This window comes from Rattus norvegicus, chromosome 14 (genome assembly GCF_021556685.1).
Source record: "Rattus norvegicus strain SHRSP/BbbUtx chromosome 14, alternate assembly SHRSP_T2T, whole genome shotgun sequence".
Classification (NCBI taxonomy): Eukaryota; Metazoa; Chordata; class Mammalia; order Rodentia; family Muridae; genus Rattus; species Rattus norvegicus.
In genome coordinates this window covers 1,841,776-1,862,375 of record NC_141547.1, presented here as the reverse complement: position 1 = coordinate 1,862,375, position 20,600 = coordinate 1,841,776, and the positions used below count along the sequence as shown (strand labels likewise).

The window sequence follows — 20,600 nt, the reverse complement described above, 5'->3', positions numbered from 1 at the left end:
CCAGCCGACTGGGTTAGGATATAATGCCAGTCCCACTCACACTGCATAATGGGAACAGGTGAAGACCACAGACTCTTCTTCAAATATTGCAGAGACAGCCTGCTCTAAAATTGGATTCGGGGCTCGGTGTGCCACTTAGGGCTGAGTGCCTGCATGCACAGGGACCTGAGTGCAAGCTTCAGAACCTATGTTCTATGTTTTAAGCAGCAACCTCCACACACTAAGGAGTTAACTTCTTATTTTATGCAGTTTATTTGTCATACCGGCTAAGTCGCCCTAAAAATATAACCCGAAACCCAAAATGCTCCAAATTAACCACTCTGAACACTGCCATACTGTGACAGGAGGAGAGTTCTACTTCTAAATGCATGTGACTGTGGATGAGGGAGACTCCATTGTATGCAGAGTAGAGTCATGGTTAGCAGCAACTAGGGTCTCATCAGAGACTGCTGCAGCCCACTCCACTCTTGATGTCTTACTTATACTGGTAAGTCATTCTTCATTACTTAGGCTAACTTAGGTTGATTTCCTGTTAGCTACAATAAAAGAATACTCTAAATAAACTTTCTCAAGTTTTTGTTAGTAACTGAATATGACACTATAAACTAAGCTAGAAATAGTTTAGAAACAGTGATGTCAAAGATAATTATTCAATACTATCACTGGGAGTTTTATAAAGAAAGAGGTTGAAAGTCCACTCACGATCCGATTTCTAAACATCTTAGATTAGGGTTTGAAAGTATGCTTTGAAAGTCATACAAGGGGAAACTGTGAGGTATTCAGTATGAAGACATATGTGTGAAATGTACTGGCTTCAACCACCTTCAAAAATATATAATTTCAAACATTAATTTAAAAATGTGAAGCATATGCCATCCATATACATAAAATATCTCACTAATTTTAAGTTAGGATAACCATGTTATTTCCCGAGGATCTCATACAATCCCTGCACATGTGCAGTGCTTGCATAAGGACATCTCTGAGCTCCAGGTTATCCAAGCCACGTAGGAAGATCCTGTCTCAACCAATGAAAAACCAAATCAAATAATATCCCATTACATAAGTATTTTACTGCCCACCACCACAGTGGCAGGATCCAGCAGGCCAGGATTCATGAAGTTGTTCACCCAGAACCTGTGCATTTCCCGAGTAGATAAACTTCAGAACACAAATGGAAAAGAGCTGTCAGGGTCTTTAATTTACTCTTTCAATTCTGCTGCCAGTTTCACTTCACAGTGGTTTCCGTGCTGGTTTGAGCTGCTCAGGTCCTCTCTACAGTTAGCTTAATTTTGAACTCAATCTCTTTCCAGCTTTGGACAAGGTTTCTCTGTGCAGTCCTGGTAGCCTAGACCTAGTTCTGTGGACTAGAAACTCAGAGACCACCTGCCTCTGACTCCTGAGCCTCGGGATTAGAGGTGTGAGCCACCCCACCTTTACCTGGCTCAGAAAACACTAAAATTTGCTAATGTATAATGAATGAGGAACTAAAAAACTGTTTAGGATATAGGTCCAGACATAAGAGTCTTGTGACTAAAAATCAAGAACTATTCTAAAGAATGAAGAAAAATCAAAGATTTGGTAAGCAACAAAATAATTCTCTGGCCACAGGAAGGCATCGGTGTCTATGGAAAGAAATGACAATAATGAAGGACACTAATTTTCTAACTTACTAATAATGGCAGATGTAGTAAACAGCAACACTAACGCATCTTAGATGGGTCCTGTACCAAGATGTGATACTGTTGCTTCAGCCACAGACTCACTACTTTATCCCCTAATCACAGGAAGCTCTAATCAGAGGAAGCATGAGGAAGAGACAAAATGTGTTCAGGATGTGTCACACTCTAATGGGTCACTGGAAGTGAGGAAACAAGTATCAGGTTAGGGCAGAGAGCAGATTCAGGAGTACCTTCACCTCTATCTGTCGCCCTCCAACACACCATTTTTCAAGCAGAAAACTGAGCGTGGTGCATCAAGCCGGAAGGCTGGGAGAATGTTGTAAGGAACAGTGTTCGCATGTCACCATGCAGCGAACGCAAGAAAGAGATGGCATCAAGCTGCTGTGAGAAGTGGCTGGGAAAATGTGGTTAGCAGGACTAACTCAGAACGCTGGGACACAGAGAAGGTGGGTGTGCCTGAAGGCCACTCTTGTGTGCCTCTTTATCTGTCTCATGTTGGTTATGACTTACCCTATCTTGCACAGGAAGGGCACTTCCTTAGACAGGAAGATAGTTGATTTTAAAAAGCTGTGTTTCAACCTACAGGTTTTAAAATATTCTACACAATCAGACAACAAAGTTTTTAAGATTTTAGACCCAGTAGCTCCTAAGTGATCCATCAGATGCTAGAGCCCAGGTAACAGAAACCTCAACAGACCAGGAGGCAAACGCCACAGCCCCTGGTCTTTCATTTACATCTGCCTAAATTTCCCCAACCTTCTTATTTTCCAAAACTCTCAAACCGATAGAAGAGCTGAGACATCCATACAATACCTCTATGTCCTATAGTCCTATGCAATAAACATTCTATTTCAATTCTTTTCCTTCTTTCTCCACCTATATATTATGCACATAGATATTTGTGATCCACTGGACATAAATAGCAGATATTATGACATTTCCTACTACATACTTCATCATGAATTGTCTGGGGATAAGAAACTGCTCTTTATAACTTGACCTACATACATTACAAATCTCTAAATTAGCAATAATTCCACAATACCATCAAACCTGTTCTTACTCAAACTCCCCCACAAGGACTAAAAATGTTTTATTTACTGTCTAGAATCAACCCAAAATTTGTGCTTATATCTGGTACTTTACTACTTTTTAGCCTTGTTTGATCTATTAATAACCTCTCTACATTTTTAATTGTTAACTTTTAAGGCTATAAATTATTCGTTAAAACAGCACTCTGAAGTCCAATAAAACTCCAAATAGAACACTGTTTTGAAATTACTTTTTCAAAACAAAGAGAAACCAGAGTAAACCAAATACAATGCATATCAAAAGGCTGGTTTAGAAGCTAGGCATGTGGTACATGTCTATAACCCCACTAGACTGAGCTACATATAAAGTGTGCTTCTAGAGTCAAATGTTTGCTATGTAGCTGAGGCTAGTCCAAACTGGACATTTTCTTACCTCCATCACCTGAATTATAGCCCTTGATTACACATCCAAGATACCATTTGGGGGTGGGGACACTTGCCATGAAATAGGCATTCAGAACTAAATGACACCAAGTTCTAACTTACATACGTGAGAGATTGTTTTTGAGACAGGGTCTCAGTATATAGCCCTGGCTGCTCTAGAACTTGCTATGTAGAACATATTGGCCCCCAACTCAGAGACCTGTGGGCCCCTGCTTCCTGAGTGCTGGTATTAAAGGTGTGGTCACCATGCTGGGCAACAGTTAGTTTTTGAAAGACGCTCACCCCAACACTGAGAAGAGCCTATGGAACACAAACACCGAGCCCTGAACTGGTCAACAGGTAAAGGTGCTGCCATTCTGCTAGACTGGTTTCAATCCTCAGAACCCAGAGGGGGAGACTGACTCCTGAAGCTGTTTTCTGACCTATACCTAAGCCACAGCACATCCCAGCACACGCTCAAACGCGGAACATAAAGAAGAGGTGAAAAACAACCAGGGTAGGAGCAGGCTGCTTAATACAGCCTTGGTAGGATCTCTGTGAGTCACTGGAAGGCTCTAGGCTGAAATTCAAATAGTGAAAAAGAGTCAGACACGAAAAATATCATGTAGCAAAAACTTCCAAATATGAGGAACAGCAAGAGCAACAGCCTTCATATGAAAAATGGAGACAGCTGGGTGCAGGCATGGGCGTGGCAATGAGGGCAGGCACCTTTAGTCCAGCACTCGGGAGGCAGAGGCAGGGGGATCTCTTTGAGTTTGAAGCCAGCCTGGTCTACACAGTGGATTCCAGGACAGCCAGGGCTACACAGTAAGAAGCTTTCTCTATAAATAAACAAACATAGCAGAGAAAAAGGAAGGCAGGTATGGCTGAGGCTTGCTTGTGAAGGCAAACGTGCTAACTAGCACAGAAGAAGCAGGCAGAGCCAAGCAGCCCAAGGACTCCTGTGGCAGACAGGAGCTTTGCTGGTAACAGACACTTTGTTGCTTTTACTTTCATTCTTGTTTTCTGTCTAGCAATGGTTACCTTAAAGAACTGAAATGTATGAATATTTAAAAGTTACATCAGGTAATTCGTATATGGTAAAGAAGAGATGACCTAGGCTCTACTCTCTGTATCATCAGGCTTTCTATTCGCCCAAGAGGCAATACTGCAACAGTTTTAATGAGGTTTATTATAAACAGGTTAAATTCATTTAAAGACAAACACACTGTCTTTTTAAAATGATCATATCCAAATTTACTTAAATATGTACATTAGCATATACATTACACATACAAATGTGTATATTTTAATTTTAAATTTTATGTTCTTGTTTGCATATGCCACATGTGTGCTGGTATCTTCTAGAGCTGTAGTTACTTCAGGTACATGAGCTGCCCAGTGCAGGTGCTGGGAACCAAACTCCACTGGAAGAGCAGGAAATGCTCTCGACTGCTGAGCCAGTTCTCCAGCCTCCACATGTGCATGCTTTTAAATGTATTAAATATGCATATATTTAACATAAATGCTCATAAAACACATCCATGATATACTTTTAACACATTAAATAGTAATATACTGTTTCAAATTTGCTCCTTTCCACTTAATGTCTTGTAACTATTTATTCTTCCTAAAAGATGTGTATGAACCTAGAGAATATCAAAGACTAACCATTCTACTAATGGGAAAGATTACCAATTGTTAAAAACATGATAACTCAGTTCAATTTCTAACACTAAAATTTTACAATATACACACATAAATACACATCATCAAACAAAATAAAAATACACTATGTTAAAAGTAATTTTGTATCTAGGCATCATACACAAAAACAAAATAAAAATTTGTGTTAAAAGTAATTTTGTAGCTATGCATCTAAAGATTTCACATAAGAATGCAGAAGGGGGGTTGGGGATTTAGCTCAGTGATAGAGTGCTTGCCTAGCAAGCACAAGGCCCTGGGTTCGGTCCCCAGCTCCGAAAAAAAGAAAAAGAAAAAGGAAAAAAAAAAAAGAATGCAGAAGGCTGGTGAGCTGGCTCAGCAAATAAAAGTACTTGTGGGAAAGTCTGAGTCTGAGCTAAAAAATGGAAAGAACAGACTCTACAAAGTTGCTCCACATTCTCCATGTGTGTATTGTGGTGTGTACACACCCACACGCACACCCACACACAATAAAGTAAACAGAAAATTTAAATAACACAAATCTAAAATAGAAAATATAAACAGTGATTAATGAAATAAGTTTACAGATGTTTGGAGAGAGTCGTGGTGGCACATGCCTGAATTCAGCACTCAAGATGAGGCATAATGACCTTGAATCCAAAGCCAGCCTGGGCTACATAAGCCCATGTCTCAAAGGAAAGTGAGACCTGCAGTGCGCACACTTGTGGCAGTTTACTAGTGTCACATCAGCATGGTTTTTAGATTACACGTGTGTGTTGGTTACTCTGAGTCCCACTGGCTTTCCCCTTCTGAGTTTTCTTCAGATATCTGACACACAAGCGAAATTTTCACCTAAGTCAGTTATTAAAATTTTATATATTACTTCTAGAATTTGAAATAATTATTTAATAGACCTTGATATTTTTTTAGTCTTGTTAGTTAAAATGAAAAGCACTGGTTATAAATAACTATCATAGCCCTAAAGGAAATAGCTGAAACAATTAGTAATCTCCCCCATGTTCTTTTCATAAAGATTTCAAAATAAATCTAAGGTTATGCATAGGATGTGGGTTTACTCTGGGAGTAGTATTACAGAAGGTCTGTGGTATTAGCAGGGTCATGACACAACACAGGTTGCTTAGTCTCAGAAGCAAGTGTACAGCTTACATTTAAAAGTATTTTATGTTACAGCCACAGAGAAAAAACTCAATAAAAGAGGTTGGAGTACACAGAGGCAGAGCTAGGCTCTGTCCCTGTTCAAAACCACTTGGCTCTACAGAATACTTTCAAGAAGCTGCCTCTTACCTATTTTAAAGGTTAAATAACATTTTATGGCTATATTATGAAACGAGGCTCAACGGTCAGAGAGGCCACAATATTGACTTACAGCATAGCTAGAATTGTTATGTTCTAATTCGTTATTCTCAACTCATCTATTAAGGGAAAGGTCTTATGCACTGTAGCTGCACTGAATGGCTGCAAGACCTTGACAGGTAGCACCCGAGTGAAGTGATGCTGAAATGGAGAACAACTACTAACTTTAACAAGTTATTCCTGGCTTATAACTCAATCCCAAAGACAGGTAGCAGCCTGGCTAATGAATGAAGTAATACTGAAACATCAAGAACAACCACTAACTTTAATAAGCTATTACTGATTTATAACTCAGTCCCAAGGAAAAAAAAGTTAATCAGAACAGTAAATGTGGTAAGTGGTAACCTCTCCATGACTTTGAGGTGACTCATTTGAAACATCTAAAAACAAATCACACTAATCTCGTGTGCAACTGATGAATCCTCAAAACAGTTTCCTGTCATTTAAAGTCATGAGCACAAAGTTTGAATAGTCTTTTTAGTAACCTGAAGAAAATGAAAACACATTTGAGTATCTATAAGATATACGTTCTGAAAAGTACAGAAGGGAGAAAAGAAGTCAGAGTTACTTTTCTAGCATTTTTTTCATGCAAAGTTTGACTTAGAAAGAGAAACACATACTAGAAGTTTAAAGTGACACTTCTGACAACTCAGGACAAATATGCACATGAAAAGATCAGCCCTAGACTAAAAGCTAGAAAATGTCTCTTATAAATTGTAGTTTAGCTGGGAGTAAATTACTATTGTTACAGATATTTTTAAATCTACATAATCTGAGTTTCTAAACACTATGAAGTCATATAATTTACATTAGACGTTATCTGGAATAATCTTAAGTTTAAAGAAAAATTGAGCAGGTATTTCCATGTAATAGTCATGTAGCAGTCACTTTCCCCATCAGCCTCTTACATTCTTTGGCTATGTTTGTAAAGATTCAGGAACCAGTTTGTAAAGAACCAGGAACACATAATTATGAACTCAGATCTTTATACTGTCTCCAGGCCTGACAATCCCCACCCCCTTTTCTGTTGTAAACATTGACCTGAGACATAGTAACAATTTATTTACGTCTTTAGGCTCCTCTGGCTGTGACAGTTTCTCAGATTTGTATTTTTTTTCCCATGGCTTTGAGCTATGCTAGTCAAGTATTTGCAGATTTCTACAACAGAATCTGGGTACAGGAAGAAGATCCTAAAATGCCACATACAAATCCTAATGACAAGACAGCAAGCAAGGTGAAATACTCCCTATACCCAGCTATCTATGTTGAGAGAGTTACAAACTAGCTGTTTCTGCATTTTAAAATGCCCAAAGTAAAAGTCCTAAAAGACAAATACTTTATAATTTAAGGAAGTTGTTCAAAAGGGAAACAATAAATATACTTTGAGGATCAGATGGAATCTTCTCAGACAAAAAGAAGTTTGTCAGCCATAACACAACATATAAATTATCACCCACTGTGTAACTATTAATTTAGGAAGCTGGAAAGTACAAATCAATTACGAAGTTTTATGGTAAATTCCATAATTCAGAAATCATACTGTAATTTCACACTATTAAAAGGATTAAAATTTAAAGGTGGCAGTAAGACCTTATCACTTCCTTTCTATCTCTGTCAAAAGTGCACGCTGCTCAGGGCACACTGATTTAAACCTAGATCCCACATTCTCTGTCAGAACAGAATTGTGAGTGGGCGTTTCCTAAGCCAAGAGTGGTTGGGGTATTGCCCATCTGAGGCATCCCTAGAGGTTATCTGTTGGGCAAACTAGAAAATGTGGGTAAATGTTACTAAGTACCAGGAAAAGAGCCAAAGTTGGGTTTGAGTAGACCCATACCATTTTAAATGAAAACTTTCCGTTATTTGTAACATAGAAATACAAACCTAAAGGATCACTTAGGACACAGTTTAACGTGGTTTTGATTAGACAACATGCTTTTTTTTTTTTTAATCAACAAAATACAAACTCAGTTCCATGGCTAAGAATTGGGAAGCATGGTTTAATTTTCACCTATTTTCCTCAATGGAGCTAAAATGAACTTTTCTATGCCTTATCCCACTGATTCTATATATTGTCAATGTAAAAACAGTTCAGACAACATTTGGATCCACTGAGCAGGGGAAACACCAACAGGAGGAAAAGTGACTTTTGCCATTTCCCACTACTCCAAAAATGACACATTCTTACATGCATTATTCTAAACGAGGTTTAATTTGAGCATTTTTTATAGGCTAAATGATATACTCAAAACCTTTCAGTGATTTTCCATGTTTCTCAGAGAAAAGCCAAAGTTCTTAGGTTCCATGTAACAGGTCCTATTTATTTCTCAGACTTTCTCCTCCCTTATCTGATGCCGCCCAGAGACCACTCCATTTGCTCACTCTGGAAAGGCCGACATGTCCTTACTCTTTCCAGTGCATGCTTTGCCCATATCTGCCTGTCTTACTTTGTTCCTTATTATTTTTAAGTGTATGTCTGTGCGTGCGTGTGTGCATGCGTGCGTGTGTGTGTGTACAGAGGTCAGCAGTGTCAGGGTCCTCTGGAAGAGCAGCCTGCACTCTTTACCACTGAGTTCTCCAGCCTTGCATGCCTGTCTTCAAAGCCTTGTTTAAATGTCCCTTCCAAGGAGCCTTGCCTGGTCACATTAATAAAGGAGCAGCAGTTTCATATCTCAGCACCTTCCTTTTCTTCTATTCTTTCACCGTGACTTTCATCATCTAAACTACACTCCATGGGAGTCACTGATACTGTTCGTCAAACTCTTCTGCTTGCCACTGACTAAATAAGGAGATAAGTTTGAGTTGCTTACTAATCCAGCTAGTGATCTGAACACTAACATGTGTATCACAGACATGCCATAAATCTTGGCTAAACTGAAGTCAATACCCACTTAGATTCATAATTTAACCTGCTTTTCATATCTTTTAGATGGGAATAACATTTAAGATCAAAACAGCATTTCAAGAAATAAACGGCCTCACTTGCATTTTAATAAATATGAATGTTTTGACTATCTGTATATGTTGATGTTAGAAATAGTGAAACCAAGTAACAGTTCTTCCTCACAATGAACTTCATACAAAAAAGCTGAAAACCGTGTACCGACCCTGGTGTGGGACGGCATAAGGAGCTGCAGAGGGCGCTGCCGGAAGCACAGGCGCATGGCTGGGGCTGGCCGTGCCTCACCACTCACACTGATGGCTTTGTCAGAGGAGGCCGTGTGACAGCCCATGGCACCCAAGGAAAGGAAGTCATCAAGTTGGAAGGGAAGGAAGCTGAGAACAAGAACTTCTCTGATGGGAAAGGAACAGAGAGGCTGTAAGCAGTGAGCGGTGCAAGCGAAGGAGTTATTATTAACTAAAGGAGACAGTCAGTCTACGAGGAAGACAGCTTACCTGCCCTGGCAGAGGACTCTAATACTAATGAACAATGTTTTAAATGAAAGGAATTAAAGTGTAGGTTCCATCATAAATAGCAATTCACTTTTAAATCTTCTCTATCTCAGTTTCTCCAAACATAAGGATATGAGTCAATTCCTGCTTTAGATGGTTGCTCTGAAGACTAAACTAAGGAGATGGAAACACTGCTGGGCATGCTGTGTCCAGAAGTGCTGGCTACTAGTATTTTTGTTATTGGTATGCTGGAATAATTAAAGTTGCCAGTATGAAAAATGTTTCTAAAAGCAATAAGTCCATAAACAAAACGTTGAAACAGTGTTTTATATAGCACAAAAATTAGCTTGCTTAGCTCGAGGGATCCATACTGTTCTCTGGTCTCTGCTGGCACTGGCATGGACATGTATACACACTTTTGTAAGTAGCAAAAATAAAAATTAAAAAAAAAAATCAAGGAGTTGGGTGGAGGGCCTGGTATTCTGGTTAATGCCTATGATCCCCGCCCAGGATCAGGAGTTCAAGACCATCCTCTAGTGAATGGGGAGGACCGAGGATTCAACAGTGGCAGAGTATTTGCCTAGCAAGCTTGAGGCCCAAGATTTAATCCCTAATACAGACAGCAGAGGGAAAGAGGAGGAGAGGGACGGGAAGAAAGACAAAGAAGAGACTAGGTAGGAAAAAGTACAAAATCCCTGTGTGCTATTGCTCAGCAGGGTACCTGCAGAAAATAAAAATAGTCTGTGTACTTTCCAAACCTAAAGGAATGACACTCAGCATCTTCACCAAAAGAAAGAACATGTGTTGAGGGGAGTGAAGTCAGCCTGTGATGACAACAGTCAGAATGTGGAGGCCTGGGATCCCGAGTTTTAATTACAATCTGAGGCTTCTGAGACCCTATCACAAAATGAACAAATAAGTATGTGAGAAAACAGATGTGTCTGACCTGATTTCAACAATATACAGAGTACAGCATTCAGTATGGAAGCATGAAAGAGTACTCCATGAATATATTCAATTATGCTTTTATGAACACATTTACTTTAAAACTGTAAATAGACAAAGCAGCTTCAGGTAAAGTAATTAAGCTGGAGTGCTGAGGGCTGGAGAGATGGTGCAGCAGCTGAAAGCACTCGGCGCTCCCTGCGCCTGCAGAAGGCCCTCGCTCATTCAGGCTGGAACTCACACCGGGAAGAACACCACCCTGCCTGACTCCCCTTCCTCTGCTGTGGGGCAGGCATGAGGCAGGATGCGGTGCACATCCACACATGCAAGCACAGTGCTCATGCACACGGAGGCTTTTCTTTCTTTTTTCCAAGACGGGGATGTTATTAGGATGGAGTCTGAAGCCGCTTCTGCTGGACACCTGCAAGCCCCGCTGCCTGGAGGCTGAACCAGGAGCGTCCAGAGTCTGCGGCCATCTGGGAAAACAGCCGGACCCTGTCTCATCTCAGTTTAAAATGAGCCGAGAATAGCCTAACTTCATGACAGATGGTGCAGAGTGCACATGGCCCTGGGTAAATCCTTAGCATGGCAGGCAGGCAGGCAGGCAGGCAGGCAGGCAGATATATGATAGATCAATGATAGATGGATACTCATAACTACACCAAAAAGCATGCTTAAATTATGAATAATAGATGACATAGTCCAAAGTAAAATCAGGGTCTATAACAATATGAGTTACTATACCAAGACTTTGAAAAAGTTTAGTTTGTGAGACCCTAACAAACGCGGAGCCTGGTGCTATGTCTTCCGCTGGAATCCAGAGGCGGGAAGATGGCGGGGTTTCAGGTCGGCCAGGCTTCAGAGCACCACCTGGGAGCACTGATCTGCAGAGATTGTTGTAAGATATAGACTCATAGTCCCCTAGTGGAACTTGAGAATGGTCTGACATATTTCCACAACTATGACAACTGTGAATTATCTGAAGTGTAATATTTTATAACGAAAAAGAGTTTCAAATTTAAACAAAAACAATTTAAGAGGCTGATTTACAGATGTATCTCTGTAGTAGCTCATGCTGGCCTTCAACTTTCAATCTTCCTGTTCTGTCTTCAGAGTGCTAGAACTGCTGTCTGTGGATCTAACCTACATTAAATAAATGTTGAGCTACTGAGACATTTACTGAAAACGTTCTTTCTAAGTGAATTACCAGCAAGTCAGATCAAGAGCACATACGCCTCAGTCCTGAAAGGCTAGGAAACTGCCTCAAAAGTAGAAGGCACAGAAAGTTAAAGAAGACAACGGTGTGCAGAGGGCCACAAAAATTTGGAAGGATGTGAGGGCCCTGCCCTGGCAGGACAGTCTGGAGACAAGTGGGCAGAGTTGCATGTGGGATGGAGACATGGTGCTGAAGGCCACAGTGGACACAGGAGTCTGAGTGATGGCAAAAGGACAGGATTTCATGCTAGGAGTTCTGACACGATTGGGCAGGGAAACGCAACTGACAAACACTTCTGTCAAACAAAGGTAGCTCTACTAAGTGTAGGAAAGTTATCTCCAGTTGAGGCTGAGAAAAAAAAAAAAACCTGATGGGAGATTACTGACTTAAACGCTGGGAAGACTCAAAAAAGAGACCTGTTTTTCCTTTTGTAGTGCTAGGTCCATACAGCAGGTAAAATACTGGAGGGACGGCTCAGAGGTTAGAGCACCGACTGCTCTTCCAGAGTCCTGAGTTCAATTCCCAGTAACCACATGGTGGCTCACAACCATCTGTAATGGGATGGGATGGGATCCTATGCCCTCTTCTGGTGTGTCTGAAGACAGCTACAGTGTACTCATATACATAAAAATAAATAAATATTAAAAAATATTGGCAAGGGGGCTGGAGATATGGCTCAGCGGTTAAGAGCACCGACTGCTCTTCCAGAGGTCCTGAGTTCAATTCCCAGCAAACACATGGTGGCTCACAACCATCTGTCATGGGATCTGATGCCCTCTTCGGGTGTATCTGAAGACAGCAACAGTGTGCTTATATATAATAAATGAATAAATCTTTAAAAAAAATATTGTCAAGGAACTATAAGGTGCACAATGCTGGCTACTGAAGCTGAACACTTGCACCTCTGGCACGCATTATGGAGGGTAAGAAAGAAGTATCTGACGTTACTCCAGGGTTCAGTGTTCTCAGTGTGGTCATAAATAGTCTAGAAATCAGGACTCAAGACACGAAGAAACAAACTTTGGGATGAAGTAGGAAAAAAACTGACTTCACTCACACCCCACCCCAGATTTACCTGTGGACAAGCTTCTGGAGGACTTTCTTGATCGATGATTGAATGGCAAGGCCCAGCTCACTGTGAGTGGTAGTCCTGCGTGCTCTAAGAAAGCAGGCTGGGTGAGCCATGGGGAGTAACCCTATGCATACATGGTGCTCCTTAGTGGCTTCTGCTTCAGGTCCTACCTGAGTTCTGGCCCTGAGTTCCATGGATGACAAGCTAAGCTGTATGAACCCTGCCCATGCTGCTCCTGCTCACGGTGCTTATCACAGTCACTAAGACACCAGTCAGAGAAGCAAGCCTGGAATACTATCCTCATACAGGATGCTAACTTCTTCATCCTAGGTTATAAATTAAAAACATACAAATCGGATGTGTGGCCAGGACGGGGCTCAGCAGATAGGAGCATTTCCTGCTACTGTAGTGGACTGAGGTTCAGCTCTCAGCACCCACACGGTGACTCAACCATCTCTAGTTCCAATTTCAGGGGATCCAATACCCTCTTCTGACTTCCATGGACACTACACATACACGGCACACAGACATAAATGCAGGGAAATACTCATAGAAATAAAATCACAAGCATTGGTACTTCCAATGCTAGGGGATCCAACACACTGCTGTGACCTCTTCAGGGACGACAGAGTTCACAGATGTATACATGCAGATAAAATACTCAAACACATAAAACAAAACACAACAAAAATAAACCTTAGGGGGAAAAGGAGAATATCAAAATTACTTTGAGGGTGGAGGGTGGGGCAGAAGTTCAGTACATGGCCCAGCCTGATATCAAACTTGTAATCTCCTGCTTTAGCCTCTCAAGTGATGGGAGCAAATTCTCTTTTTTAAATAGAACTGACAGTGTGGAGACATGATAAAGTATTATTCAAGATGGACTGAGAACTGTAACAAAAACAAAGCCCAAGTTCTATGCTAAGATTTTGGACTTAAAAAAAAAAAAAACTAAACCTTTTGTGCATCAAAAACAACCACCTGTGGGGATCTGAAACTCTTTTGTGGGTTCTGTGCCTACTGCATGCACATGGTATACGGACATAAATGTAGGCTAAAGACTATACACATAAAATAAAAATAAATCTTAAAAAAGTGCCCCACAGAAGGAAAAACTGGAATTCTTGTGCTCTGAATTAAGGATATAAAATGATATGTGTTACAGAAAATAGAATTGCAATTCAAAAAAAAAAAAAAAACAGAAATACTGTCTGACACAGGAGTTGTAGATAATTCACAGAGCTGAATGCAGGAGTATAGGGGGTATGTACACATCTCTGATCACAGCAGCACTGTTCATAGCAGCAAAGGTGGATGGATGATGAATGGATGGATGGATGATGCACTGTAGTAGGCACAGGCAACAAAGGATGCACTCAGCTTTGAAAGGCGTGCACTGCATTCATGAACCTAACAACTTCATGCTAAGGGAAACTAGCCTGTCAAGGATGTTTTGTGATCCTGACAGATCCCTAGAGTGGTCAAATTCAGAGAGATAAGACACCAACACTATGATGGTGAATGCTGGGGCTATGAAAGGGAGGAATGTCAAGTTAGGATTTAATGAGTTTCATGCAGGAAATGAAAAAGTTCTAGATGGTACTGGTGGTCATACAACAGCATAGACATTCTTAATGTCATGGAATAGTAAATTTTAAAAGTTTTATGTTACGAATAAATAAAAATGCCCCCCAAGGCTGAGGACATTTATTAATAGGTAGAGCACTTACCACTCAACTCTGGGGGAACCAAAGTTCAGATTCTCAGCACCTACATAAATGTCAGCTAAGCATGGCAGCTGCCTGCAATGCTAGCACTCAGGAGGCAGAGACAAGGGACCGCTGGAGTAAGCTAGCTGGCAAGACTAAGCAAATTAGCGAGAAACCCTGCCTCAGGAAATACAGTGACAGCAATGGAGAAAGACACCCAGTTTCCATCTCTGGTCTCCACATGACTCCCCACCCTCACACGCACAAAAGCACCCTGAAGCAGATTAACGTTGACAGTAGAACCACAGCCATCAGGAGGCACATGCAGAGAGGAGCTACTCTGGTGTGTGGGAAGGAAGGACGGACCCACCACTCCACATCACTTGCACATCATACCTGGATCTCAAGCTCAGCAATGTGCTGCTGTAATTCGGCGACGGCAGCTATGCTATCAGCTTCCCGGAGCCTCACAGCCATGACTTCTTCCTTATTCTACAGCAGCAAATAAGACATAGCAACAAAACAGTTCAGTTCGAAGCTGAGCATTTTCGGACTTTACAAAATATTAAGATATATAAACTGCAACATCAGTATTACCTTGCAGTGTCTGAGGCAGCCAGGTATAAACAACCACGACCAACAGGATGAACCAACTTATAAATGCCCACTTATCAACTCAAAGCCAACTTATAAATGCCCACTTATCAACTCAAAGCCAACTTATAAATGGCCATTTATCAATTCAAAGCAGGTTCGGCCTCCAGATGAACCTGGTAAAATTTATGAGAAAACTTTTGGGATTTAGGTGTTCTGGGTTGTGAAAGGGGATTATAGGCTTTTACTATTTAAAGTGAGAATATTCAAATTCATTTGTAGAGTAAAAATAATGTGAACACAAACACTATCCAGATACTTTATATAAATGAAAATAAAATGAGCTTAAAGATCATTCACAAACAAATCATAAGCTTTTTAAAAAGATTCATTCATCTTATGTATGTGAGTACACTGTAGCTGTCTTCAGACACACCACAAGAGGGCATCAGATCCCATTACAGATGGTTGTGAGCCACCATGTGGGTGCTGGGAATTGAACTCAGGACCTCTGGAAGAGCAGTCGGTGCTCTTAACCGCTGAGCCATCTCTCCAGCCCCCAAATCATAAGCTTTAATCATAAAAAACTTAATGAAAATGAATCTACTTATATAGCAAAGGGACTGCCTTCCTTGAAAAGTTACAGTTGTTATGGAATTGTTACACTCTAACAAAGGGAACAGGAAGTACTAGGTGCTAAAATGACAATTTATACACTAACATGTATTATCAGGATCTGCAAAGGCAGTAGAGAAGACTGAATCAAGCAGAGCTCACATACGGGGCATTTCAGAGCTAGTGTCCTTGGTATACTTTACATGAATGATAAATAAAAACTTAGAGAAAAATCCTGTATCCATATGCTGAGTCTACCATTCTGAGTCTTTATCCATTACTTAGAAAAACTCAAAACAAATATCTTAATTGAACACTTTAGTTTGCTAACAGGTAAATATAGTATTAAATTCAGAACCACTGTTACCAAAATGTTTAAAGAAAACTGACATCCACACAGAGAATCTATTGACGATGAATCGGCAAGGGCAATGTGGCATTATAGTCTACCAGTTATCACAAGTCACAGGGATGTAACCTCAGTGTGCACTACATTATTTCTAAATGAATCCAGCTCCATTTTTGAAAAAGGACAATTCTTGAGATAGTACAATTCTACTGCTGCCTACAGATTTCTTCAGTCTAAATTCTAAAGGGCATGAATATTTACTAGGATGTAATTTCATCTCTGGATTTCAGTGACACTGATAAACCACTCAAGCTTCACTCTTGGTTTTTAATGACACCAGAGTCAGTTGATGGAATTACAGCTTTATATGTACCTCCAAAAGTCTTAATTTTCAAAGAATAAGGCAGCTTGAGTACATAAGGGCATCGTTCCTACTGTCTGCTAAAGAGTTTAGTACTTCCTGTTAAAGTATCATGACTTCCCTTCAGGAGTCTGCACTTTTCAGTGATTTCTCACACACACTTAAGCTCTATTCTTCACCCGATGGCCCCAGCCAATTGTCCTAAAGCTACTTACATTCCTTTCATAAAAAAGGAATTTATTTTAAATGCAATTTAGTTTAAAAGATTAACAGAAATTGTACTAATTTTTCTTAACCCACCTGCCACACACACTTCTCTTGCTCTCTGTTACGCAAAGATATTAGCAGTAACTGCCTGCTAATATGATGAATCAAGGGAGGAGTTTCAACCTGTGCACTTACCTGCATTTTCAGGTGAGTCATCACAAGCTAGATTTTAAAGGGATGCTCGTCAAAAGGCACATCACAAAGGAGCATTAGTAACTGCCAATGCAGACACAAACTTAACCAAGGCTAAGGCTGAAATGAGGTTCTTCCCTGAAACTCACCCTCTGAACAAAATGGGCTAACCTGTCTGAGAACAACCACTGAAACAAGATCAGGAAAAAAGAAGCAAAATGTAACCTGGGTGTGGTGCATGCCTGTGATCCAAGCAATAAGGCAGAGGCAAAAGAATCAATGAGATTTTGAAGCCAGTTTGGTCTATAAAGTAAAATCAAGGCTAGCCAGGCTATACATTGAAAGCCTGCCTAAAAGAACCAAAGCCAAATCCGATCCTGATAAATGTATACAGCCCCACCGCACTGACACTCACCTTGCATTCAATCTCTGCCTGCCTGCGCTTCGCCTCACTCAACTGGGCAAGCAACCCCTTGTTCTTCAGAGACAGGGAGCACACCTTCTCCTGCAGACTGGTCACCTCTTGCTCTGCTCTTCGAAGCTGGTTACTATTGATCTGGTTCTAGTGAGAAATGTAAATGATACACTATAAAGGATGAAAAATTCAAATAATTTTTTATCTGTCCATCTTATACTTTAACAGCCTATAAAAAGTAATTAAAATGTGTACTAAAAATGGAATGTTATAAAACTGCCTTTTATATTATATTACTTATTTAAATTACTTATATATTTTTTTCTTTTTCTTTTTTTTCGGAGCTGAGGACCGAACCCAGGTTAAATTACTTATATTATTATATTCGTATACTTTAGTATAAAAATGCTCAGCCAACTGTGTGGCATGTGTAGTTCCAGTAATTGGAAGGCTGAGGAAGGATGTTCAATTAAGAGTTTAAGAACAGTCTGGGCTACACAGGGAATCTGAGGACATCCCATACTATATAGCAGGAGAGGGGGAGGGAGGGGAGGGGGAGGGAGAGAGACAGAGATAGAAAGATCTTTAAAAAACCTAAATTCTCCAAAAAAGTATTAAAAACTCTTAGCCAGCACATCAGCCTGGCATTGGCGCCCACCCATAATTCCAGTATTTAGAAAGTAGAGGCAGGAGGGTCGGGAGGGAGGGCTAGACCAGCTTTGTCTTTGTAGTGAGTTTGAGGTTAGCCTGGGCTACATGAAATCCTGCTTCAAAATGTTAGAAATGCTGAAAATTTTAGACCTCAATATATCATTTATATAAAAAAAAATCTACAAGCTTTGTCTTATGTGCTACCATTGAAATAAACAACTTTATTTCCGACGGATGTTAATTAAACACTGCTGCAAAGAATTCTAGGATGAAAACTCTTCCAACAACAAAATGCAAACCAGATTCAAGGCTTAATTGTAGGTGAGAAGTGTGTGACAAAAAAGAAAAGAGTATATTCTAGTAATTTCTCATAGTGGGATAATTATATGAGGACCTCAGATAAAATAAATGCTTAAAATTATGAAAGTATACAGGGAAGAAAAAAAAAGCATGAGCAAAAGAGAAGCCAGGAAGAAGGGGCAGGGCAGGGCGGGGCGGGGCAGGGCAGGCCCATCATCTCAGCACTGGAGACCAAGATCAAGGCCACCCTGCAGAGCTCAGTGCTGCCTCAAAGTCAGAGCAGGGGGAGGAGAAACGGTGAATTTGGCCAAAAAAACTTTTTTAGTTTTTAAGCCAGCATCTTGCTATCTAGCCTGGGTTGGTCTGTAATTTATAACCTTTCTGTTTTTCCTGCTGAGTGTTTCAATTATAAATGTGTGTCATCAGACTGGAGAGTTGGCTCAGAGGTTAAGAGCACTGACTGCTCTTCCAGAGGTCCTGAGTTCAATTCCCAGCAACCACATGGTGGCTCACAACCATCTGTAATGAGATCCGATGCCCTCTTCTGGTGTGTCTGAGGACAGTGACAGTGTTTATATATCTTTTAAAAATCATAAAGGTGTGTCATGCCTCATGAAATTTCACAAATTTAAAAACTAATCAAATAAAATTTTTAAAAATCAATATAACCGCTGATAATAGAAATTCAATGAGGGCTAGAGCAACTAGTCAGTAAGTTGAATGGCTGTCATGTGTGGCCACAAAGACTTCAGCTTCCATCTCTAACACCCACATAAAGATAAGCATGGTGGCACAGATTTGAAACTCCAACACTGGGGAGCAAACAGCAGGGGACGGTAGAGCTCCCTGGCATCTAGCCTGGTCAATAGAGGAACTCTCGGTTCAAAGGGAGATCTGTGCCTCCAAAAATAACATGAAGAGGGATCCAGGAAGACACCCCAAGTCAACCTCTGGCCTCTGCATTCCCACCCAAACATATACAAATATGCACATATGCATGACACCCACATACAACGAAAGGAATAAATAAAGCTTAGGCGTGAATACTGAAAACTGTTAGTGTTCTAACAGAATGTGTAAGACACAGTAAATAAAAGAAGATCCAAATTTTCAGCATTTTTTAAAAGCTGTGGTAAGGTCCGTAAACATTTGAGAAAATTTTATTCTTCCCCTGCCCTCTACAAGAAAAAAATGTGGGCAAAGCCTAGGCCTCGTTGTGTAAGGCTATAATCCCAGCTCCTCAGGAGGCTGAGATAAGAGGACCTCAGATTCCAGGCCAACGTGCTGTGAACTCAAGGCAAGTCCACTGACTGACTTAGTGAGACCACGCCCCAAAGTAAGAAGAGTGACCGAAGCTCGCTGGTACACTACCATGGACTCAATCTCTACTCGAAGCTCGCTGGTACACTACCATGGACTCAATCTCTACTGCTTCCAAAAATAACACATGGATATGAGTCTATAGTTCAGGGAGCACCACTAAGCCCAAGGATGACAAAGGCAACCAAATCCTCACCTAGACACGGAATAAGGCTCAGAGCGCTACCAAAGTAGACAAGTCAAGGAGAAAGGCAGGAATACGAAGGACAGAGAATGAAGGCACTTTACCAGAAAAATATGTAATGCTTTAAAGACTGCTTTTCATCCCTATAAGACTTTACTCAATTAAGTGCTCATATAAGAATAAAGGCAACCTCAATTTAAGAAACTTAAAGAAAGACAAGTGGAGTGATACACAAACCTATAATCCTAGCTATTTCATGGATCATGAGTTTGAGGCCAGACTGGGCAACAAAGCAAGGAGGAGGAGAAGGAAGAGGCAAGGGGAAGGAAGAGAAATAGGAAAGATGCAGCAGACAGAGTAAACAGATGAGACAGACCAAATCAAATGAGCACGGACTCCATACGACCACAGCATATCCAATCATCTACAGGCGTACAAGGTGTACATGGAATAATATGTAACATGGATGGACACAGCAAGTTCCCCTGACGACCTTACTGTTTAAAATCAAGACATAATTACTGCCTTTAGAATTCATTTAGCCAGGGAAGTATTTCCAATTTTCCAGGTAATAAACAGTAATAAGAAGTAATAAAGAAGAGAAAATTTCTTACAAGAGAAAATAAATGAAAAAACTAAAATTAGGAAAGAGGAAAAATAAATGGGGGATAACAATGGAAGCTACAAACTAACAGATGATGAGGACTTTGATCTCTGGGGATGGTTAGAGCCAGAATACTGACACCAGTCTTCTGATTAAATAAGCGTGGGGATGCGGACCAAGCTTGAACTCAGTTTAACCTAGAAGCCTCCTAAGGAAAAAGGGAGGGGATTTAAGCTTTTCTTACCAGGGCAGAAGCAGCTCTAAGCTGTAAAGACAATTTAGCTAGGATGAACATCAGACT

At 40.5% G+C, this 20,600-nt stretch overlaps 1 protein-coding gene across 16 annotated transcripts in view; it reads right to left on the bottom strand.

The window, feature by feature from the left end:
- The window catches only part of Evi5 (ecotropic viral integration site 5), a 145,648-nt gene that overhangs the window by 32,678 nt on the left and 92,370 nt on the right, over positions 1 to 20,600 (bottom strand). For all 16 annotated transcript variants that reach the window (NM_001271410.1, XM_087582063.1, XM_087582062.1 and 13 more), the window contains 2 exon segments: positions 14,904 to 14,999; positions 17,241 to 17,387. In NM_001271410.1, coding sequence (NP_001258339.1) covers positions 14,904 to 14,999; positions 17,241 to 17,387 — 243 coding nt within the window.